Source organism: Eubalaena glacialis, chromosome 1 (genome assembly GCF_028564815.1).
Source record: "Eubalaena glacialis isolate mEubGla1 chromosome 1, mEubGla1.1.hap2.+ XY, whole genome shotgun sequence".
NCBI classification, from domain to species: Eukaryota; Metazoa; Chordata; class Mammalia; order Artiodactyla; family Balaenidae; genus Eubalaena; species Eubalaena glacialis.
The window spans coordinates 79,122,171-79,147,455 of NC_083716.1; the positions used below are offsets into that span (position 1 = coordinate 79,122,171).

The 25,285-nt window shown below is 40.8% G+C and overlaps 1 protein-coding gene across 10 annotated transcripts in view; it reads left to right on the forward strand.

The window, feature by feature from the left end:
- Nucleotides 1-25,285, forward strand: part of ANK3 (ankyrin 3) — a 685,538-nt gene that overhangs the window by 622,099 nt on the left and 38,154 nt on the right. For 9 of the 10 annotated variants that reach the window (XM_061181623.1, XM_061181653.1, XM_061181663.1 and 6 more), the window contains 7 exons: nt 5,981-6,192; nt 7,766-7,973; nt 9,026-9,122; nt 9,733-9,961; nt 10,586-10,711; nt 11,479-11,601; nt 13,146-13,227. In XM_061181623.1, the coding sequence (XP_061037606.1) occupies nt 5,981-6,192; nt 7,766-7,973; nt 9,026-9,122; nt 9,733-9,961; nt 10,586-10,711; nt 11,479-11,601; nt 13,146-13,227 (1,077 nt within the window). Of the gene's footprint in view, nt 1-5,980; nt 6,193-7,765; nt 7,974-9,025; nt 9,123-9,732; nt 9,962-10,585; nt 10,712-11,478; nt 11,602-12,040; nt 12,068-13,145; nt 13,228-17,456; nt 25,254-25,285 lie in introns of all 10 variants that reach the window. The other variant, XM_061181614.1, reaches the window with a different exon arrangement.

The window sequence follows — 25,285 nt, forward strand, 5'->3', positions numbered from 1 at the left end:
TTATTTATTTATTTATTTTTGGCTGTGTTGGGTCTTCGTTTCTGTGCCAGGGCTTTCTCTAGTTGTGCAAGTGGGGGCCACTCTTCATCGCGGTGCGCGGGCCTCTCACTGTCGCAGCCTCTCTTGCTGCGGAGCACAGGCTCCAGTCGCGCAGGCTCAGTAGCTGTGGCTCACGGGCCTAGTTGCTCCGCGGCATGTGGGATCTTCCCAGACCAGGGCTCGAACCCGTGTCCCCTGCATTAGCAGGCAGATTCTCAACCACTGCGCCACCAGGGAAGCCCAAAATCTGACTTTTTTTGATATACCTTTTTAGTTTACAAATAGCAATATAGCACAGTATACCATAGTATGAATATATCATAATTTATTTAACCTCTGTCCTATTGATAGCCAATAAAATCTTGTGATAGATGTCCAAGTCATAAGCATTCTGTAGTGACGTTACTGGTTTTCACCTCCTCCTCTTGCCTCCTCACATTTACCTACTTATCTACATCATTTACTTTCTTATTTATGCAGATATCCTAGAGTGTAATGGCCCAGCCTTCAACTGTAGCTCTTGAAGAGATTATAAACCAATATTTAATATTAGTATTTTTACATTTCTATTAACTTTTATTCTCAGAGGAAAAAAGTTAAAAATATTTTAAGTATACATATATACAGAATGTAATCTGGTTAAGGGAAGATATCTTTTCTCCATTTCATCATGCAGAGGCCTGGGAATATGAGTAATTCAAGAAGGTGTATGATTCTACTTAAAAAATGGGGCATGGAGATGCCAATGCCTAATATCCACACATTAGTTATTCCATTAGGTTAAGCCTTATCTTTAAAGTACCTGTTAAAATACACATTGAAGGTCAATCATTATGCAAGTTTTAATGGTGACAGAGGAATTGCTAAAAGCTTCAAAATGGAGCGAGTACAACACAGAGGGTCCCTGAGTCACTGGCAAATCCTGAAAGATGTCAGAAATTCAGTGTGGACTTAGAAATCTGAGCTTCTCCATTTACCACTCATCTGCTGCATCTGAGGGGTACCCCCTCACCTTCTATTTGGGGTGGCCTTAATGCTTCATCCAAGGTAAGACGGCATAAGTGTGGCCAGGCGACCTCTACTACGCCAAGTGTAGTTCTTCCCAATCCACTGCTATTAGTTTCCAGGGGTGATACATCTGTCTCTACCTTAACTCCTCACAAATGTATGTGCACACACCCAAACACACACACAAGCAGCTGAGAAGTGCACATTATCACAATTCCTCCGAAAGATGCCTCACTCCCACCGGGAGGTCCAGAATAATCTTTTTTTTCTTTAATTTTTTTTTTTTAAGTACATTTTTTAAAAATTAATTAATTTATTTATTTATTTTTGGTTGTGTTGGGTCTTCGCTTCTGTGCGAGGGCTTTCTCTAGTTGTGGCAAGTGGGAGCCACTCTTCATCGCGGTGCACGGGCCTCTCACTATCACGGCCTCTCTTGTTGCGGAGCACAGGCTCCAGATGCGCAGGCTCAGTAGTTGTGGCTCACGGGCCTAGTTGCTCCGCGGCATGTGGGATCTTCCCAGACCAGGGCTCGAACCCGTGTCCCCTGCATTGGCAGGCGGATTCTCAACCACTGCGCCACCAGGGAAGCCCCAAGAATAATCTTGAGTAAACTTAACACTCACAGGATACATGCTTGTTACATGCAGAGTTAGGAAATCTGTCTTGTTTGAAGGGTGTAATTTCATGGCAGAGTCCACGTAAACTGCTTGCACTATGCTTGCATAATCACATAATCACAGGTTTGCAGCTGAAATTTAAAAAAGTATCTACTCAGCTGATGGTGATGAGTTGCACAGCAATTTAAACAAATTATCAGAACTTTTTCAGTTGCAGCATGAGTTATGAACTCTGGGAATTCAGACTTAAAATAAGCCAAATCATGGGAAAGGAAATATATCTGCTCTGTATGGAAAACTTTTATTCTCTATCAATTGCTGAACAGGTGAAAACTTCCCCAGAATATTTTCCTGAGCAAACTTTGATTTCTTCCTGTTTTTCTATACTAGCGTTTTTTTTTTTTTTAAATAATTCTTTACCTTTGTTTTCTTTTCCTTCACTAGAGACTCAGTATTTAGGTTTTGGCAGAGCAAGGGGGAAGGAGATGGTTAGAAAACAAAAAGGACCAAGATTCCAGTTCCATTTTTGATCTGGGGTGAACCCTATTTCTCTCCTAGCTGACAATTAATTTGGTGGTGGTTAATCTGTAAAATGAGAAGATGTCTCTGATCCAATTACCTAACCATCCATTTTACCATCCTGCACATTTCTGCGTGGAATACGCCACTATCTCAGACCTGTGTCTAACAGAGGTGGCAAACGTGTTCGTAATGGAGGGACGGTAGGCATGTGCTGTAGGTATCAGAGGAATGAAAAGAGGCTTCTGTGAGTAGCAAACAACAAAAGCAAAACCAACACCCCTCCTTGAAGTGTGGAAACCTCCCCTTTATTTTGTAGCAACTAAAACCACCCCAGCTACGTAAACCCAAAGGTAATGCTTATTTCCTACCCTATTCTCACCTCCAACTCCAGTTCCCAGTGTTAATAGCCTAGAAGGTTTCTTCTGCAAATTTCTCTTATAAAAACATACAAACAAGGGCTTCCCTGGTGGTGCAGTGGTTAAGAATCCGCCTGCCAATGCTGGGGACACGGGTTCGAGCCCTGGTCCGGGAAGATCCCACATACGCGGAGCAACTAAGCCCGTGCACCACAACTACTGAGCCTGCGCTCTAGAGCCTGCGTGCCACAACTACTGAGCCCACAAGCCACAACTACTGAGCCCGCGTGCCACAACTACTGAAGCCTGCGTGCCTAGAGCCCGTGCTCCGCAACAAGAGAAGCCACCGCAATGAGAAGCCCTCGCACCACAACGAAGAGTAGCCCCCACTCGCCGCAACTAGAAAAAGCCCGTGCGCAGCAACGAAGACCCAACACAGCCTAAAATAAATAAAATATATATATATACAAACATACAGATCACACTTTTCCTCTAAAAAGGATAAGAAGCCCGCACACCACAACGAAGAGTAGCCCCCGCTCCCCGCAACTAGAGAAAGCCTGTGTGCAGCAACGAAGACCCAACGCAGCCTAAAATAAATAAAATAAATAAATAAATAAATATATATACAAATATACAGATTACACTTTTCCTCTAAAAAGGATCATACTATGCACGTTGCTCTGCCTCCTGCTTCCTTCCTGACTCTATACATGTCAATCACTACCTGCCTGGCTCCCTCCCTCCCTCCGAGCTCACCTCTCCTCTCACCTCCTCAGAGAGGTGTTTCCTGATCCTCCCCACCCCCACCCCCAGTCACATTCTATTTCCTCCCCTTGATTTATTTTTTTCTTCCTATGTGCTCAGTGGTGTGTGCCCTTCCCCCCTTCCCCCCATTAGAATGTAATCTCCCTGTGAGCGGTGACTTTAGTTTGCTCTCTGCTGTATCCCTGGTGACTAGACCAGTGCCTGCACATAGTGGGTCCTCAGTAAATATTTGGTAAATGAACGAATCTGAATCCTCCTCTTCACTCGCTGCAGGAGTGCTGAGAGTGTGGATGAACCGTGACTTATCTAACCAAGCCCTTACTGATGGGCATGCAGACTCTTTCAAGCTTTAGTCATTACAAGCAATGCCGCTTTGCCTGTGCGTTCGTAAGAAAGACGTCAGAGAATGGCATTGCTGGGTCCAAGGGTAGATGCGTTTTCATTTTGAATAGAAGATGCCCAGTTACACTGTCAAAAGATTATTGCCATTCACACCCACCAGCAATGACTGAAAGCATGTTTTCCCCCAGTTTTCTCTCGACAAGATATTGGTCTTTAATCTTACCAGGAGGTGGGTGTAGCAGGAGATTGTATCTTGTTTGAATTGGTATTTCCACGTAAATTACCGAGTTTGAATATTTTAATATAAAGTTTATTGGCCGTTTTCTGTGAATCGCCTGTTTATAACATTTTGCTAGTTTCCATTGGCTTCTCTGTCATCTTCTTATCAACTTGTAGCTGCCATTGATATTGAGCATATTAGTTCTTAATTTGTCATGTGTGGCTGTTACCTTTCCCAGTCTACCTTTTGTCATTCAAGTTTATTATTCTTGTCATAGAAAGCTTTACATTTTTATATAGTCAGAACTGACTTTTAGGCCTCTGGGTATCCAGTTTTGAGTAGGAAAGTTTCTCCTATTGAAGGCTGAAAGGTATTCTCTTGATTTTTTTTGATAATATTTTAATTTTTTAAGTAGTTAAGTCTCTTGTCCAGCTGGAATTTTTATTAATATATGATAAGATATATAGTGATTTAGCTTTGTTCTTCCACATAGATGTTCGATTATGTCAACACTGTCTTTTAAAGAAACCATCTTTCCCCCACTGAAGTTTATGACTTTGATTTAAATATACTAAATACATCATACATAAAAGTAGATATATATGACTTACACATATACTATATATATGTGTTTATGTATACACATATATAAAGTTGAATCTCTTTTTTAAAATGTATTTATTTTTGGCCACGTTGGGCCTTCGTTGCTGCGCGTGGGTGTTTCTCTAGTTGCGGTGAGCAGGGGCTTCTCTTCGTTGCAGTGCACGTGCTTCTCGTTGTGGAGCAAGGGCTCTAGGCGCACGGGCTTCAGTAGTTGTGGTGTGCGGGTTCTAGAGCGCAGGCTCAGTAGTTGTGACGCACGGGCTTAGTTGCTTTGCTGCATGTGGGATCTTCCCGGACCAGGGATCGAACCCATGTTCCCAGCATTGGCAGGTGGATTCTTAACCACTGCGCCACCAGAGAAGTCCTGATAAAGCTGAATCTATTTCTTGATTCTCTGTTTTTGTCCCCCTGACCTATTTGTCTATTATTATCTATTTCTTATATTCTTATATGTCTCTCTATATCTGTTTTATTGTGATACTTCTAGGTTAAGTTTTCAAATCTTATAAATTCCCCCTCACAAATCTACTTTTCCAAAATACTCTTGGTTACTCTCAAATATTATTGCATATGATTTTTTTAAATGGTTTATTTCAATTAAACCTACCAGAATTCTGCATAAAGCTGGGCTTTTGAAAGAAACCCATCTGGCCGCACCACGGGAGGTAGACTGGAGCAAGGGGAGGCGAGTGACGGGGAGATGGTTAAGGGGTGCTGACGGTAATCTACGCAAGTCGAAACGGGGTCTGAACAAGGGGGTGGCAGGAGAGCAAGCCATTTCCAAGATAGAATCAACTGGACTTTGACCTTTGGATGCGAAGTATAAAGTCAGTCAGTCAAAGCTATTAGACTGGAGGACTGGGCAAAGTGTAAAATAAATCTACCAGAGTTAGGACTACAAGGCAAGAAGTAGGTTTGCAGGTGGACAGAAGGGAAGAAGATGTGTCCACTTGTAAATAGGTTGAGGTAAATAGGTGTGAGGGCCATTGATGAGCAGACAGAAATTGGTGATGATGATACAAATCATTTGGGTAATTTTAAAATATTTTAAAGAGGTTTTCAAATAAAGTTCTAGAGCCTTTCACACATACTGAAGTGCTTACTTTTTTTTTTTTTTTTTTTTTTTCCCTTACTTTCTTATGAGGGCTTACTTATTCTTACTTTGGGCATCTTGAGGGCAGGTTATTGTAAATAAGCACAGAATTAAGGTATCCCTTCTTGAAGAGTAGAAATTTGTCCATATGTGGTAAAATGCCAGTTTTTGAAAATGTTTATTCCTCTTCAGTAGAAATATTTTTCTACAAATACTGTGCATGAATAGCTTTATAATATTTTTGCAAAGCTTGGTATTATTTTAAGGTCACTACAGTTTTCTCTTTATCATAAAACTGTTTATACTACTGAATCTCAATAATTTTAACTATCAAAATTACACATCAGTTTGTCTCAAGGTATTGGGTAGATAGGCTTATTCTCATGGCTTTTTCATTCATTTTTCTTTTCAGAACTTGATAGCCCAGAAGAGTTAGGGAAAAAGCGTATCTGCAGGATTATCACTAAGGATTTCCCCCAGTACTTCGCAGTGGTTTCACGGATTAAGCAGGAAAGCAATCAGATTGGTCCTGAAGGTGGAATTCTGAGCAGCACCACTGTGCCCCTCGTCCAGGCTTCTTTCCCAGAGGGGGCTTTAACCAAAAGAATTCGAGTGGGCCTCCAGGTAATGTTCACAAAAAGTTGTTCTCCTTGGTACACGGAGAGAGCATGTGAGCATGTCCTGCTCTGAAAACTGTTGTCATGACTCAGCCTTATGATATATTGCTAATCAAAGCATTTGGGCCATTTTGGGAATCATTAACCTGTTTTAAATAAAAAGTATTACGTATAAAGTAAGCATACTGGCTCATAAAAAAAAGTACATATTTTAGGGTTTTTCTGTTTAGATGTATCACTTGGTTTCTGATGAAAGATCATTTTTTTAACCATAGGTTATTGGTCTCAGTATGTGGAACAACAAAGCACCAGACAGCACATGTACCATTAAAGAAACAAATTATATTTGGTTTGGTTTATAATATGCCACATCATAAAAATCTATAATAGTGAAACTTGCAAGCTTTCAGATTTTAGTTCAAGTAAATCATAAATGCTGGGTTTTAACCAAACCAGTTGGAACTTGTTTTGGTTTGGAAAGCTGGCTGAAAATCTTGGCAAGAATGGTCTTTCTTCCATTTATTCATTTCTGTTAGAACTTAACCAGTACTTTTTTTTTCTTATTGAATAAGGAAAATAACCTGAAATAACTTAATTTGTGTTGTTACTTAATATAGTAATTAATAGTATAACTGAAAGTTCAGTAAACATTTGGAGCTAAAGATACCACCTTACATTTCAGTAGTATGAAGTTCCCTTCAACTGTCTCCCACATTGAATATTCTACAAATTGCAAAGAAATGAAAAGAATTGTTAGATTAGAATTGATATCCTTTGAAATCTTGTACGCCTTTTTGTTACTTAACTCTAGAAACCTCAATAAAAATTGAGGGTACAAGTTGCCTTTGTAATGTTTTACTGAACGCCCTGCATAGATTTAAAATATACTGGACTCAATATTTGTTGTCCCTTGGATTAGACTGAGAGGTTTCTCTGCCATGAGATCTGACTCCCTGTCTCTTTCATGCAAGCCCATGCCGTCTGTGTTCTACTGGGGACATACTCTAGCTGTAGGTCCTGCTACAGTGTTAGGTTGTTTTTGTTTTTGGTTTATGCCTTCCTGAAATAGTGAGAAGGGATGAAAAAGAAAGACTTTTTTTTGCCCCATAAAATTTTTAATAAGATTTCTTTAAAATAACAAAATTTCTGGAAAGTTATGTTCTCTTCCATTTCCAAATGCCGATAAACATATTAAAATGTTAAACTTGACTCAATAAAATATCTAACATAAAAAAAGACTGACAATACCAAGTGTTGGCAAATACGTAGAACAACTAGGACACTCACACCTGCTGGTGAGAATAAAAACTGGTACCACAACCAGCATTTTGGAAAACATTTTGGCAATTATGTCGTCATGGTGGTCATATGCGTACCAAATAGCAATGTGGCTCTTACGTATGTAACTACCAGAAACCCATACATGTGGCCATCAGAAGGCATACACAAGAATGTTAAAAGCAGAAGAAAGACATTTTTTTGGTTGTTGGTTTTGGTTTTTTTCTCCTCAGTTAAAAAGTCAACTTTCTGATAAGAGAAAAATGTCCACTTTGATTTAAGGTCCTTTCTCTCGTCTCTAGGCCCAGCCTGTTCCAGATGAAACTGTGAAAAAGATCCTTGGAAACAAAGCAACATTTAGCCCAATTGTCACTGTGGAACCAAGAAGAAGGAAATTCCATAAGCCTATCACAATGACCATTCCAGTGCCCCCGGCCTCCGGAGAAGGTGTCTCCAACGGGTACAAGGGAGACACCACACCCAATCTGCGCCTTCTCTGTAGCATTACAGGTTTGGTTAAGTTGTTGCTGTTTTTGCTATTAATGCTATAGCATTCGCAATGATTCTGTACAAAGATGGAAAACCTTTGAACGTCCCTGCCAACATTATAAGAGTAGAAAAAAAAAAGAATAAAACATTTTACTTGTCCATCACCTCATCTCTATTATCCCTGTAATTATTTCTTTAAGATGCTGATAGCATGACATTTTTCAGTGGTATCATTTTTCCTGCTATTAAGTTTAGTGTTAACAGTAGTGCTTTTTTAAGGTGATTGAGGTATTATTGAATCTACTGGAGCATCTAGGTAATCTCTCGGTGACTGAGGTAACAGACCTAGCAACACCCTTTAGGCTATAGGAAATTGGATGGACTTTGGGGGAAACAGAGGCTCCCACAGAGCGCCAGGAATAGGGAAGAGCCAAGTGAGTGTATGATTCTTCTCACCTACTCTATTCACAAGTGTAATCAAATAGACTAAATATACAGGACATAGGTGAACACATTTTGTGATAAGCACCCGGAATCCAGAGCTAATTCATCATTTGATTAACCTAACATGAGTTTATAACTTAAAGATAGGTTTTCCTGTTTGTTTTTTCTGAAGAGTAATTTTAATGGCTGGTTCCCCTTTTAGCCTGGAAAATTAAATGATTCAGGAAGTATAAAATGACCTTCATCTTAACTTTCCTGATAGTTCTTGACTTTTTTAAAAAATGAAAGAACTATACTATCTGAAACAACAAATCTTTGCACATGTAAATTGTGGCTTAAAATGAATGGCTTAAACTTGTGTGCCCCAAGTTTAAGCCATTCATTAGTATCCAGACAAACAGAAAAGTAATTTTTTTCCTAACCTAATATTATCTTACAAGGGAGGTCACTATAAGCTGGTAAAAGTACGAAAGGAGAGTAGAGAGGAGAACTCTCTTTCGTACGTGTCATTAATGAAAGTGCTGACGTTTTGCGAGTTACTGGCTACACAGAAAGAACAGGATGACGTTAAAAATTTCACAAGGAGCATCTCCCATGATAAAGTCACATATCTGGTGTTGTTCTCTCAGGGGGCACATCGCCTGCTCAGTGGGAAGACATCACAGGAACAACTCCTTTGACGTTTATAAAGGATTGTGTCTCTTTTACAACCAACGTTTCAGCCAGGTATGGAAACAAAAGGATTCCAAAAAGTACTAGGAATTATTTTTATTACCTTTTGGAAAGTAAAAATTGTTGTGCTCAATACCAGTATTATTGTTCGGTAAAATGCTGATGGTGAAGTTGGGCCTAACTCAGAAATTTTAAATTCACTTGGATGTCATTTTATCCGGTTCTCACAGGGAGCTATAAGGTGGTAAACTTGCTTCTTAGCAAGTCATAAAAACGGATAGGATCTTCCTTCCTCTCCCATTTTCCCCCCATAAAATTCTTGTTCCTTCCAATGGTGAAGTAATAAACTCTGAAGCAGGAGTAGAAAGGAAGGCTTATCACGGGTATGTGTAAGAGGGGAAAAAGAATTTTATGGAAAAGAAAATAGAGGAGAAAAATCCTTAGCATTTTCTTAGCAAAAGCATAACAAGTAATAAATGTAGGGTTTCTGTATTTGATAAACAGAGTAAATATCTTTGCTGTTTGTTCAAATGAACAAGTTAATGTTTTGGTTTAGTTCCTTTATATACTCTTAATTGTTTTCATGGTGAATTTTTTTAAGATTTGGCTTTGAAATCCCCTTATTTTTATACTTTTGATATTGTTTTGTTTGTGTCTCCCTCAGATTTTGGCTTGCAGACTGCCATCAAGTTTTAGAAACTGTGGGGTTAGCCACACAACTGTACAGAGAATTAATATGTGTTCCATATATGGCCAAGTTTGTCGTTTTTGCCAAAATGAATGATCCTGTAGAATCCTCTCTGCGATGTTTCTGCATGACAGATGATAAAGTGGACAAAACTTTAGAGCAGCAAGAGAATTTTGAGGAAGTTGCAAGAAGCAAAGATATTGAGGTACCTTGTTTACAGCAAGTTCATTCAGTTACATTCTCCAGACATCGAGTTTTATTTTGAGGTCATAATACAGCATGTACTGTAAATATCAAATACATTATTGATTTTAGTTTTTGTTTTAAAATGTGATACAGATTCACTCTCAAATTATTTTAAATGTCTTCGAGGTTATCTTAGTTGGTTAAAATGTAGTACCAATGAATCTAGGTCATGGTCGCGATTTTCCTGTGGCTACTTGAGTTATTTTCATGTTCACTGTCTAGACACATCACCATGATTTTCCTTTTTCAATCACTGAATAAGTATCTAAGAGTCCAAAAAAACTTTCAAACTCTATGGATAAGTGGTTGATATCAGGCACTTTCTCAAATATGTTTAAAGTTGGTAGAATAGAAATAAATCTATAATTCTGTCTTGTACATGTCCATGTTACAGTTTCCAATCGCAATTACTAATTGTGAACCAACAGAGTAATTTTTGTGGCAAATAGCACCACAGAAGTAATTTCCCAATTAGAAGACAAATGTGACATAGAAACATGTCGGTCTTTTAAGGTTATATGACTTAAAATCTCAGAATTCTTTCCATTTAACATTAAATTATGTATTTCCTTTACTCCAAAAGGTTCTGGAAGGAAAACCTATTTATGTTGATTGTTATGGAAACCTGGCCGCACTTACCAAAGGAGGACAGCAACTTGTTTTTAACTTTTATGCTTTCAAAGAAAATAGACTGCCATTTTCCATCAAGGTAAATCACCTTCAGGAGAGACTCTGTGGATTTTTTTTTAAACGCTCTTAAAGAATAAAAAGGATTCTAATGATTTATTCAGTTGGAAATATCCCACCAAACTTAAATTCATAGGAACAAAGTCAGATTTTTGTCCTAGTTCTACCTGAGTGTACTTTTGAGCCAGGAAAGCTTTATATTTAGTAAAAAGAGTCTCTACCTTTTAAACAGCTAAATGATCATTTATATTTAGGCAAATGTTTGTAAGACCAAGCAATCTAGAATAACAAAATGCATCATATCTGGAATGCTCAGTAATCAAATAGTGGATGAAATCCAAACTGAATGTTCAAGTTTCATCTTTATTTCTGGTGGAACCTGGGGACATTCTGGAGAGACCATCTTCCTCCTCAGAGAACCAAAGGACACAGGAGAATTGTTTTATTGTTATTACTGTTTGCTGCTGTTATGGTTGCTAAAACTGAGGCTTTGAAAAAAAGAAATTATTAGACAGGAAGAAAATACATATAACTCAGACTATACACTGGATTGTCAGGATGAGACCAGCAGACATAACATTCCTGTGTTTAGACTAGGAATTGGGCATTCTAAATCTTGCCAAGTTTAAATGTGACTATGTCGGCTGACATGTAATCGCTATCACCTTTTCCCTTTACTTTTCCTGGTTCTCGAAGGGCTCCATAAAACAAACACGCTTAACTCTTGTGCAGATGGGAATCCTCAGAAAAGTCTCTTTCTATAACTGTCAACTACCTAAATTCTTCTAGGTTAGAGACACCAGCCAAGAGCCCTGTGGTCGTCTGTCTTTTCTGAAAGAACCAAAGACAACAAAAGGACTGCCTCAAACAGCTGTTTGCAACTTAAACATCACTCTGCCCGCACATAAAAAGGTATCTTTTGATACTGGTTTATTTTAACTTTCTTTCCCTGGTCTTGAAGAAGTGGGCCCTCGGTATGCAATTAAGGACTGCTTTGTAACATGATTAAAGCTCTTGAAACTCCAGTTTTCTTAGTCTCTCTGTGTAGACTGACCAAGTCTTGTGACTGTGGTGTCAGATTCTTACGGTTTGTACGATGGAGTCCTCTGTTTATTGCTTCTGCTTCTACTGGTAGTTCATAGATTTTGTCTGTTTTCCAATAATGTCACATGCTAATTTGCCGTGGATGTATAGCTTTGATATTTTTTGTTGGCTTCTTTTGTTTTGCTTTGCTTTCTAAAGCAGCTTGCATTTTGTGCTCCCTACTCGGTCCTTTTCATATCCTGATATTCTTTTCCCTGCTGTCCATTATAATATTCCTTGTCTCTGCAATGCATCTTGGAACCAAAAGGAGACAGAGTCAGATCAAGATGATGAGGTAATATGAACACTTCTGCTTTTACTCTATCAGAGATAGAATAGAAATGGAATCTGTATAAAAGAAGTTGCAGAGGGCTGAAGTGTGGGAAATGTATTATATTTTTGCAGATCTTAGCTTAAATGAGGTAAAGGATACATACTTTTTCTTAGAGAATAATTTACTCTTCCACATGTACAGAAGAGTACTTTAGTACAATCAGTAGAATTAAAATCCAGCTAATGACTTAAAAAGAAACTAAAGTTCTTTAAGCATTTTTTTAAATGTGATAGATTGGCATGAATAAATATACATTTGTGCATATTTTCACCTGGTATCCACTGTTATAACTTTTAAATCAAAGATGATGATAATATATGACATTTTACATGTTTTATGTACTATAAAATATGCGCTCAGTGGCTACTGACAAATATTTGGTATTCTATTTAAAGAAATTCATCTTGGCCATTTTTTAAGAGTATAATTGTTCAATTAAGTTTTAAATAAATTTTTTCTTATAAGTTATCTCCTAGTATTTCTCCAAGTTATCAGATCACTGGATTTTTAAAACTCACACCTCAGTAATAATAAATAGAATCAGTAGCCTTAAGACTCAGTAACATTACTTCAGTAAAACCATTAACCTCTTTTTAATCTCCTCATCTACATTTTATGCCTATTAACATATAGAAACAACAGCAGTAATCGTAATAATAAACTTTGTGTGCCTTTTTTCCTTGAATGTACTCACAACGAGTGAGTGTACATCATGATATATGTGCTTTCAATACGAACAAATTTGGGAAAATTTACTGCTCAGCATCAGAAGTCTCTGTAATGCTTGTCTTTTATTTGTAGTTCCCTGTAGTCTGCTGTGTTGGTGCTCTTATATTTTGCTAAAGGATGGTTATTTGGCTAAGAATTGGGGTGGGGTTGTAGAATCACAGTAGGAAATTAGCACTTCCCTGAGGAAAATCCGTTAGAAGAAAAATAAGGATAAACAAGATATCAACATGCCATTCTACAGAATGTTTCAAAATGATGAAAATGTCACAAGGAAGTGGAACATAATCTTCCTCTTCTTTTTCTTTTCCAGACCGAGAAAACGGATAGACGACAGAGCTTTGCATCGTTGGCTTTACGTAAGCGCTACAGCTACTTGACTGAGCCTGGAATGAGTGAGTTTCCTAACACACTTACTAATCTATGTGGATTTTTATAAGAAGAGACATTTTTTCTATACTAACTGAATTTTGGGGTCATGTGAAAACCCAATGGCAGAAGAAAATCGCCTGCGGGAAAACTTTATCATGAGATCTAAGTAATATATTGTATATAGTTGGAGATGTGAGGTACAAACACCCCCAGATCGTAGCTTTAGAAGTTTTTTTAAGCCAGTAGCTATTTTTTTTTTAAATCAGAAACATCTATCACTTGAATTTGAAAACGTTGATTTCACTTTGGCAGTTAACTGTGTTAGGAGATAATGTTGTACCAAGGTTGCTTTAAATCCGTGCTCAAAAGAGAAAATATTTACTTTCATACATGTGGGATGGTATAAAGGATGATAAAGTAACTCTGGTCATCTCATTTTTCTTAATATAGATAGGTCATTATATCTTAGTCCTGATTCCTTTTTGTCCCAGTTGGCAAGAATTATATTTTCCTACCTTCTTGAGGTAGCACTTGTTTACTGATTCCTATTTCCTCCCTCCCTCTCTCTCTCCCCTTCCCTCTGCTCTTTATTAAATATCATCTCTAAGGCTGGCCTTCCCTAGACGGGTTAAACCCTTTTCTTCTCTCAATGATTGTTTTGGTTCATTGTTAACTGGCTTGCAAGTATCAAGGCACAGATTCATTCGGTCACATTCGTTCATTCTCTCTGTCTCCCCTCCCCCCTCCCTGTGTTTCCCTCATCCTTATGGTTGTCACCTCTGGTGATCACTGCCTTCAAGATAACCCTCTCCACCAACAGGAACTAAGAGCGCTGAGAGCAGCACTGTGTTTGACTGATGTAGCATGCTGCCACTTGAACCGTCAGAGGAGGATTTATACAAAAATTATTTTTAAATTAGTGAATCATTTCTAGCTGCTTCCCATTACTCACAGTTACTTGAGTTCAGGGAGGACTGGAAATTTACCAGTAAGAACCACAACTCTGGTTTTTCCCATCTTTCCTGAATTCTTGTTTCTGTGGGCCAACATAGCATATTAAACGTGCAGCAGGAAACTACCCTACTACTTCGCTCAGGTGGTCTTAGCATAATCGTCTGCAGTCTAGCTCCTGGAGTACATACTAGGGAAGCCTTTTATTTTAAGACACAAAATGGGGAGCGTAAGAGAAAGGAAACCCAACCACTCGCATGAATGTTCTTCCAGATCTCTTTTTTTCCTCTAGCATAAATGTCTAAATCTTTCCAAAACCATAAGAGCTGAAATTAACTCCCATTATGCTACAAAGCAGGGAAGGTATGTGTGTATGTACCTAGATGGTTTTTCAGTACAACTGAATCTCCTGGGTGGAAGTTTTCCTTGGGATACTCTTTTGCCCCAAAGCTAAGGCTCTCATGGTGTAGATGCTTGGGACTCCCAGGCAATAGCCTTAAGCTTTGGACAGTCTCCATGGACCAGCTAGTTGAGGTTGGGGTACCTCTGGGCAGGCAAGCTCCTATCCGATTTTGGTCCCTAAGGTATTTGTTTGGGGAATATATGAGTTGTAAGGTCAGGTGTGTGTGCTGAGTCAATTGAATTTTTCCCACCTCTGAAAGGGTTGCTACTTCCTGGTTAGCTTCAGTTAAGGTAAATGTAGTTTGTCTTCCTTGACTTTTGATAGAAGGAAGAGGGTACTTTTCTCTCTGTTTTACGAGAGGGAGCATAATGGTGGACAGAAGAATGGGAAGAACTAAGAAAGGACTAAAAGAAAAACTAAGGAAATGTTATGGCCCCTGAATTGGTGTTAAAACTCCAAGTGAAGGCAGCTTTTCCTGCACTACCCTGTCCTTTCCAATGCCCCCCTCCAGAAAAAAGATTCTGCTGTAATTCAGTGCCTGACACCCAGAATTCCCTTTGTTATAAAGGGTATCACAAAATATGTATCATTAAAGCATAAAATATGTAACTAATCAGTAAATTGGTTGCTTCGTGCAAAGTATAAAACCCTAGATGTGGTTCAGAAGACTGCTCTGCTTGGTGAAGCCAGACTTCAGTGGTAAAGGAGAGATGCTTTGCCAGTTTCTTGTAGTTATAAAAATAAGTTCTCTTGAGCCATTAAACTGAGCCCAAATCACTGAATTGAAGGAATCCCCAAACCTTCCATTTGCAGTGTGGTGTTTCCAAAACTAAGCCAATATTGAGAATTGTGACTAGGAGGCGTAATGAATGGGTGAGTTTTTTCCTTAGTTCTTCCACTTTTCTTTAGAATAATATGTAAGCCTAGAAAAGGATATGTTCTGAATGTTTGAATTTAAATGTACACCAGGAATGAAAATCTTCACCCTTGTGGGAGTCGCTGTTAATCCAAGGACTGGATTGTAGCAATGGCACGAGCACAGCATGAAGAGCGTAAAGATGAAACAGATTCTCATTTTCTCTTCGAGTTTCACTCTTATTCTGAACACCAGTGCTTTCTGGAAGCGAAACTGTACTCAACTTTGACATAGAACGTTAGCCCTTGGCAGGCATTCCGAACCTCTGTGACCAACTCAGTTTGTTTCCTAGAACTGCAGAAGTAGAGAGGACTCAGGGTGTGCTTGCTCTCCCCCAGCGAGGGTGCTTACCTCATTCGTATGTTTCTTATCCCGTTGCCAGAAGAATGCTGGTACTAAATCCATCCTTCCTGGTGGTAGGTCTGCCTCATGGTTGCGCCAGTGTTCGGGGTATCCATGAGTCCCATGAATATTCTGGGAAGGCACCAGAATTGGTCCCTTTGCTATCAATAAAATATATACACAGATATATACTGTATCCTACTGTAGAGAGTTAAATACGTGGTGTTAAAAATATGACTGCTTTTAAGATTTCCCCCATGATACCTTTTGAGAATTAGAAGTAAATGGATTATGAAAAATATCTGAGATAAACTATGTGCTTTTATCCGTAATGAAGACAACACCAGACATGGATATATTCAGTTGCAGGTGGATTTTTCATATGCAGTATTAAATATTTTCCTAAAAAATCTCAGAAGGGGACTTCCCTGGCAGTCCTGTGGTTAAAAGACTCCACACTTCCACTTCAGGGGGCACGAGTTTGATCCCTGGTCAGGGAACTAAGATCCCACAAGTTGCGAGAGGCGGCCAAAAAAAAATCTCAAAAGGTACCAAGACTTCACATCTCATGGAAAAAGTGTACTCTTCTTTCTAAATACTCTTGTGAAAGTATTTTTAAAGTTTACACATTGTGCGTAATATGGCATAAAAATTGTATTACTTCTTTGGCTCGTTTGCCATGATATATCGCGCATGAGAAAATGTTTTCAGTTGCTCTGCTTGCTTATGGTAACCATGAACCATATTTCTGGTTTTTTTCCCCCTTTGTGTGTGCGTACACATGCATTCTAAAATCATTTCATATTATGTTTCTTTTTTCCTCACCAAAAGGAATATACTGCATGGAAAAGATAAATGCAAACATTCCTTTTCTTTGTTTTTTTTCTTTTAAAATTCTGACTCAGAAAATTTCTTGCTCTTATTGGCTTTTTACGGGTGTGAAGCATAACCGAATTGTGCATGGAAGATACAAATTTAAAATCCAGTGGCTTCACAGTTTGCACATCAGTTGCCTGTCACTTAAAAGTTATTTTGGATTCTGCATGAAATAGGCTTGAGTGGTTTTCTAAAATAAGAGTTTTAGACATTTAATGTATAGCTACGCACATTGATATGGTTCTAAGTAGGTGCAATCTGTATCACCAAGAGGTCCAAGGATATGGAACATTAGAAATTACTAAAATGAGAGTTATATGGTTGCACGAAACAAACATGTACCTACCTATACGGGCAAAACAGAACGGCTACTGATATTTCAAAACCAGCACATAAGAAAGTCAATAGGAAGTAAGGGAATAGTTTTTCCATTGTGGTTATTTTTCTCATCATTGTTTCCTTGTGTTTTTTTTTTTTTTTTTCATTGTTGGCCTATTTGGTTGCAACGTGCTTTTTCTGTCTTTTCATTTCACACTGCTCTGTGTTTTACTTAGTTTTATTTTTAACTTTGGATTACTTATGTCTGTAGCAATTTTTTTTTTCCTCTTAATTGTTCCTTTTGCCTCTTCCATTCTAAATCATGCAAACAATTGTACTTGCTTTTGTAATATTTCAAAGTTTACTGACCAATTTTTTTCTCTGGTCTCTCTGTTTCTCAACCATTTTTGTTGATTTTTGTGTTTGATTTCATTTTAAAATTTAAGAAACAGTTGAACGGAGTGCAGGACCAACGAGATCCCTCCCCACCACTTACTCATACAAGCCATTCTTTTCTGCAAGAGCATACCAGCCCTGCACAGCAGCTCCGATGACAGTGCCCGGGCCGGCCACGTCAGGCTTCACTTCCTTATCAAGTTCCTCCTCTAATACGCCATCAGCTTCTCCATTAAAATCAATATGGTCTGTTTCGACTCCTTCTCCAATCAAATCCACGTTAGGCGCATCAACTACATCTTCGGTTAAATCCATTAGTGATGTGGCATCTCCAATTAGATCCTTTCGGACAATTTCTTCGCCAATAAAAACAGTGGTGTCACAGTCTCCATACAGTATCCAAGTTTCCTCTGGTACCCTGGTTAGAGCTCCCACAGTCACAGAGGCCTCGCCTTTAAAGGGGCTGGCATCCAATTCTACGTTTTCCTCTCGAACCTCCCCAGTGACTACAGCAGGATCTCTTTTGGAGAGGTCGTCCATTACCATGACACCCCCTGCTTCCCCCAAATCAAACATTAATATGTATTCCTCGAGTCTGCCATTTAAGTCAATTATCACATCCACAGCACCGCTAATATCTTCACCTTTAATGTCAGTGGCGTCTCCAGCTAAATCAACAGCTGATGTCATTTCATCAGCTAAAGTTACGATGGCCTCTTCTCTCTCATCACCCGTGAAACAGATGCCTGGACATGCAGAGGTAGCATTAGTCAACGGATCTATTTCCCCTCTGAAATATCCATCATCTTCAACTTTAATTAACGGATGCAAAGCCACTGCCACATTACAGGAAAAAATTGCTACAGCTACAAACTCTGTGAGCTCTGTGGTTAATGGAGCCACTGACGCAGTTGAGAAAGTGTTCCCTACCACCACAGCAATGCCGTTTTCCCCACTCAGGTCATATGTTTCTCCAGCACCATCAGCTTTTCAGTCTCTAAGAACTCCTTCTGCAAGTGCACTCTATACATCCCTCGGGTCGTCAATATCTGCAACTACCTCATCTGTAACTTCATCAATAATAACAGTGCCAGTATACTCTGTAGTCAATGTTTTGCCAGAACCAGCATTAAAGAAACTTCCAGACTCTAATTCACTTACAAAATCAGCAGCAGCCTTGCTGTCGCCCATTAAAACATTGACTACGGAGACACGTCCTCAGCCCCATTTCAATCGAACTTCATCTCCAGTTAAGTCATCTTTGTTCCTTGCACCATCTGCCCTTAAGCTGTCTACGCCATCTTCTCTATCTTCCAGTCAGGAGATACTAAAAGACGTGGCTGAAATGAAGGAGGACCTAATGCGGATGACTGCAATACTCCAAACAGATGTGCCTGAGGAGAAGCCATTCCAACCTGAACTCCCCAAAGAAGGGAGAATCGACGATGAAGAACCTTTCAAAATTGTCGAGAAAGTGAAGGAAGACTTGGTGAAAGTTAGTGAAATCCTTAAAAAGGATGTCTGTGTGGATAATAAGGGACCACCCAAATCACCAAAGAGTGACAAAGGACATTCTCCCGAAGACGACTGGATAGAATTCAGTTCAGAAGAAATCAGAGAGGCAAGACAACAGGCTACTGCGAGCCATTCTCCATCTCCGCCAGAGAGAGTGCAAGTCAAGGCAAAGGCTGCCTCCGAAAAGGATTATAACTTGACCCAAGTTATTGATTACCTAACAAATGATATCGGGAGTAGTTCACTGACAAACTTAAAGTACAAGTTTGAGGATGCCAAGAAGGATGGTGAAGAGAGACAGAAACGAATTTTAAAACCAGCAATTGCCCTGCAGGAACACAAACTCAAAATGCCTCCAGCCTCCATGAGGTCTTCCACCTCCGAGAAAGAGTTATGTAAGATGGCCGATTCCTTTTTTGGAACAGATACTATTTTAGAGTCTCCAGATGACTTTTCTCAACATGACCAAGATAAAAGTCCCTTGTCTGACAGTGGCTTTGAAACAAGAAGTGAGAAAACACCTTCAGCCCCACAAAGCGCTGAAAGCACTGGTCCCAAACCACTTTTTCATGAAGCCCCCATCCCTCCGGTCATTACAGAAACGAGAACTGAAGTGGTTCATGTTATCAGGAGCTATGAGCCCTCAGCTGGAGAGGCGCCCCCGTCCCAACCAGAGGAGCCCACGTCGCCCAAACCATCACCTACTTTCATGGAACTGGAACCAAAGCCCACCACTTCTAGTATTAAAGAAAAAGTCAAAGCGTTTCAAATGAAAACCAGTAGCGAAGAAGACGACCACGGTCACGTTCTGGGCAAAGGCATGCGTGTTAAAGAAGAGACTCACATAACCACAACCACCAGAATGGTTTATCATTCTCCACCAGGCAGTGAAGGCGCCTCTGAGAGAATTGAAGAAACCATGTCAGTCCACGACATCATGAAGGCCTTTCAGTCCGGGCGAGACCCTTCCAAAGAGCTGGCAGGTCTGTTTGAACATAAGTCGGCAGTGTCCCCAGACGTTCACAAGTCTGCTGCTGAAACCTCAGCCCAGCACGCAGAGAAGGACAACCAAATGAAACCCAAACTGGAGCGTATAATAGAAGTCCACATCGAAAAAGGTAACCAAGCTGAGCCCACTGAAGTCATTATTAGAGAAACCAAAAAGCATCCAGAAAAGGAAATGTATGTATATCAGAAAGACTTATCCCGGGGAGATATTAACCTAAAAGATTTTCTGCCAGAAAAACACGATGCTTTTCCTTGTTCAGAGGAACAGGGTCAGCAAGAAGAAGAAGAACTCACTGCTGAAGAGTCGTTGCCTTCTTATCTGGAGTCTTCCAGAGTAAACACTCCCGTGTCCCAAGAAGAAGATAGTCGCCCTAGTTCTGCTCAACTCATATCTGATGACTCTTATAAAACACTGAAGCTTTTGAGTCAACACTCAATAGAATACCATGACGATGAGTTGTCAGAACTAAGAGGGGAATCTTACAGGTTTGCTGAGAAAATGCTTCTGTCAGAAAAGCTAGATGTGTCTCATTCTGATACCGAGGAATCAGTTACAGACCATGCAGGACCCCCTAGCTCAGAGTTACAGGGGTCTGATAAGCGGGCCAGAGAAAAAGTAGTCACTGCCCCCAAAAAAGAAATTCTCTCCAAAATCTATAAAGATGTGTCTGAAAATGGTGTAGGTAAAGTGTCTAAGGATGAGCATTTTGATAAAGTGACAGTGTTGCACTATTCTGGCGATGTTAGTAGTCCAAAACATGCCATGTGGATGCGCTTTACTGAGGACAGATTAGACAGAGGTAGAGAGAAGTTGATATACGAAGATAGGGTGGACAGGACCGTGAAGGAAGCTGAAGAAAAACTGACTGAAGTGTCACAGTTTTTTCGTGACAAAACCGAAAAGCTCAATGATGAACTGCAGTCCCCAGAGAAAAAGCCACACCCTAGGAATGGCAAAGAATACTCATCTCAAAGCTCTCCCGGTAGCAGCCCTGAGAAAGCACTGCTGACAGAACTGCTGGCAAACAGTGACGAGTGGGTCAAGGCGAGGCAGCGTGGCTGTGACAGACAAGGCTTCCCCAGAGCCGATGAGAAGGACGCAGTCAGTCTGCCCAGCAGCCCGGAGGTGGTTCCTTCCCAACAGACTGAGGATAGCAAGTCCACAGAGGAAGCCAAAGGAAGTCGTTCACAGAGCAAAGAATCTGAAGGGCCCCAGTCTGGGTTTCAGCTCAAACAATCTAAACTCAGTTCCATTAGATTAAAATTTGAACAAGGCGCGCAGGCCAAAAGTAAGGACGTTTCTCAAGAAGACAGAAAGCCAGAGGGCCAATCCAGAATCCCAGTTAAAAAAATCCAGGAGAGCAAGCTACCTGTCTACCAAGTGTTCGCTAGAGAGAAACAGCAGAAGGCCACAGACCCTTCGGATGAAAGTGTCCCTGTGCAAAAAGATCTTACGGTATTCAAAGCTAAAGATGATCATGCCCAGAGCAACGAAATGGTTGTAAATGATTCTGGCTCTGATGATGTGAAAAAACAGAGAACTGAAATGTCAAGTAAAGCAATGCCTGACTATTTTTCTGAGCAACAGGCTAAAGACTTGGCATGTCACGTAACCGCAGAATTGGCAACCAAGGGACCGTGGGACAAAAAGATCTTTAGAACGTGGGAAAGTTCTGGAGCCACTAACAATAAGTCACAGAAAGAGAAACTTTCGCATGTACTTGTTCATGATGTAAGAGAGAATCACGTTGGTCACCCTGAGAGTAAAACTGTTGATCAGAGGGATGAATTTTTGTCTGTGACTGAGAGAGAACACAAATTGTTAACAAATGGCTCTCTCTCGGAACTTAAGGACATGACTGTAAAATCTCCCTCCAAAAAAGTCTTATATAGGGAATACGTTGTTAAAGACGGGGAACGTCCAGGTGGATCTCTTGACCAACCCTCCAGGAGAAGTGAGAGCTCGGCAGTGTCGCACATCCCAGTCAGGGCTGCGGAGGAAAGGAGGACGCCGTCTTCTGACATCCCCGATGGTTTTTGCAAGCAGTCGACGTTTCCAAAACATGAACTATCACAAAAGTTATCCCAATCAAGTATGAGTAAAGAGACAGTTGAGACACAGCACTTCAATTCTATAGAAGATGAAAAAGTTACCTATTCAGAAATCAGCAAAGTTTCCAAACATCAGAGTTACGTAGGCTTATGCCCGCCTCTCGATGAAACCGAGCTCTCCCCGACCAAGTCTCCTGATTCTCTAGAGTTTAGCCCAGGAAAGGAATCGCCCTCTAGTGATGTATTCGACCACAGTCCCATTGATGGATTGGAAAAAGTTGCACCACTGGTCCAGACGGAGGGAGGGAAAGAGATAAAAACCTTACCTGTTTATGTCAGTTTTGTACAGGTGGGGAAGCAGTACGAAAAGGAGATACAACAAGGAGGTGTAAAAAAAATCATAAGTCAGGAATGTAAGATGGTACAAGAGACCCGGGGGACCTTTTATACAACTAGACAGCAAAAGCAACCCCCTTCTCCCCAGGCTAGTCCAGAAGATGATACTCTAGAGCAAGTGTCCTTTCTAGACAGCTCTGGGAAAAGCCCTTTAACCCCAGAGACGCCCAGTTCAGAGGAAGTGAGTTATGAATTTACATCTAAGACACCAGACTCGCTGATAGCTTATATACCAGGCAAACCCAGCCCGATTCCCGAGGTTTCGGAGGAATCTGAGGAGGAGGAGCAGGCCAGGTCAGCCTCCTTCAAGCAGACTGCAGTGGAGGAGACGGCAGCCGTCGAGCACCAAACGCCTAACAATGTGAGCAAAGACTCTAACCAAAGACTCAGAACTAACAGAGTTGCCTACATTGAATTTCCCCCTCCTCCACCACTGGATGCAGACCAGATGGAGTCCGATAAGAAACATCCTTATCTCCCTGAAAGAGAGGTTGACATGATTGAAGTCAGTCTGCAAGACGAGCATGACAAATACCGGCTGGCGGAACCGGTCATCAGGGTGCAGCCGCCTTCCCCAGTTCCTCCTGGGGCGGACATCAGTGACTCCAGCGATGACGAATCCCTTTATCAACCAGCCCCAGTCAAAAAATACACCTTCAAGTTAAAGGAGGTCGACGACGAACAGAAAGAAGTGACAAAATCCAAAGCCTCTGCTGAAAAGGGTGCCACCCAGAAAGAATCAGAAATGAATGGATCTGGAAAAGATACTGAATTTGGCCTTGGCCTTGATTCACCTCAGAATGAAACTGCCCAGAATGGGAACAATGACCAGTCCATCACAGAGTGTTCCATTGCCACCACGGCAGAGTTTTCTCATGATACAGATGCCACAGAGATCGACTCTCTGGATGGCTACGACCTGCAAGACGAAGATGACGGCTTGACAGAGAGTGATTCTAAATTCCCAAGTCAAACCCTGGAGCTGAAGAAAGATGTCTGGAACACGGAGGGCATTCTGAAGCCAGCTGATCGCTCCTTTAGCCAAAGCAAGTTGGAAGTTATCGAGGAGGAGGAGGGAAGGGTGGGGCCAGATGAAGAGAAGCCATCTTCTAAAAGCTCTTCATCTGAAAAGACTCCCGCTAAGACTGATCAGAAGTCGGGGGCCCAGTTTTTCACACTAGAAGGCAGACATCCTGACAGATCAGTGTTTCCTGATACTTATTTCAGTTACAAAGTAGATGAAGAATTTGCCACTCCTTTTAAGACAGTAGCTACCAAAGGTCTAGATTTTGACCCCTGGTCTAATAACCGAGGGGATGATGACGTTTATGACAGTAAATCACGGGAAGATGAAACTAAGCCATTTGGTCTGGCTGTGGAAGACCGCTCTCCAGCAACCACCCCTGATACAACGCCAGCCCGAACGCCAACTGACGAAAGTACCCCTACTAGTGAGCCTAACCCCTTCCCATTTCATGAAGGAAAAATGTTTGAGATGACTCGCAGTGGTGCAATTGACATGAGCAAGAGGGATTTTGTTGAAGAGAGGCTCCAATTTTTTCAGATTGGTGAGCATACTTCTGAAGGGAAGTCAGGGGACCCGGGGGAAGGGGATAAAAGTACAGTCACTGCCATACCACAGCCACAGGCAGGGGACACCACTGTAGAAACCAATCTAGAGGGAAATGTAGAGGCACCTACAGTGGAACCTAACCCCAGCATCCCGACCAGCGGAGAGTGTCAGGAAGGCACATCCAGTAGTGGCTCCCAGGAGAAAGCAGCAGCGGCCACTAACACCTCTAAACTTGACCCCAAGCTGCGCACGCCTATAAAAATGGGAATTTCTGCATCCACCATGACCTTGAAGAAAGAAGGCCCTGGAGAAGTGACAGATAAGATAGAAGCTGTGATCACCAGTGGTCAGGGATTAGAGAACGAACCTGTAACAGTGATTTCAAATACAGCCGATAGCCACATGGGCGTTAGGCCCCAAGAAAAACATGATTTTCAAAAAGATAACTTTAATAACAACAACAATTTGGATTCCTCCACTATACAGACAGATAACATTACAAGTCATGTAGTTCTGACAGACCAGTCTGCACCCACTTGTACCACAGAGAAAGCTAATCCAGTGAAAAGCTCATCAGGAAAAAAGACAGGGGTACTGCAAGGACATTGTGTGAGAGAGAAACAGAAAGTTCTTGGAGAGCAGCAAAAGACAAAGGAATCGATAGGGATTAGGCGAAAATCCAAACTTCCCATAAAGGCCACTTCACCAAAAGATCTCTTCCCACCAGATCATATGCCAAACATTCATGTGAGTAAAATGAAGCAGGTTAGTCCATCTGAGAAAACCAAAACCCTTACTGCTTCTTCACGTGTAGATGTAAAGTCCAGAATTCCAGTGAAGAATACACACAGGGATAACACAGGTTCAGTTAGAAAACCGTGTGCTACACAAAGGCAGGGGCAGCCAGAGAAAGGCAAGGCCAAGCAGCTTCCATCCAAGTTGCCAGTAAAGGTAAGATCCACCTGTGTCACCACCGTCACCACCACCACCACCACTACCACAGTTAAAGTTAGGAAAAGTCAGCTTAAGGAAGTATGTAAACACTCCATTGAATATTTTAAGGGAATTAGTGGTGAGACCTTAAAGCTTGTGGACCGCCTCTCTGAAGAAGACAAAAAGATGCAGTCCGAGTTGTCCGATGAGGAAGACAGTACCTCAAGAAACACGTCGTTGTCCGAGACTTCCCGGGGTGGCCAGCCTTCGGCTACAACGAAGTCTGCTAGAGATAAGAAAACAGAGGCAGCGCCTTTAAAATCAAAGAGTGAAAAGGCCGGCAGTGGGAAATGGAGCAGTAGAAGGACTGGTGAGAATGAAGGCAGTCAGGTCTCTCGAGCG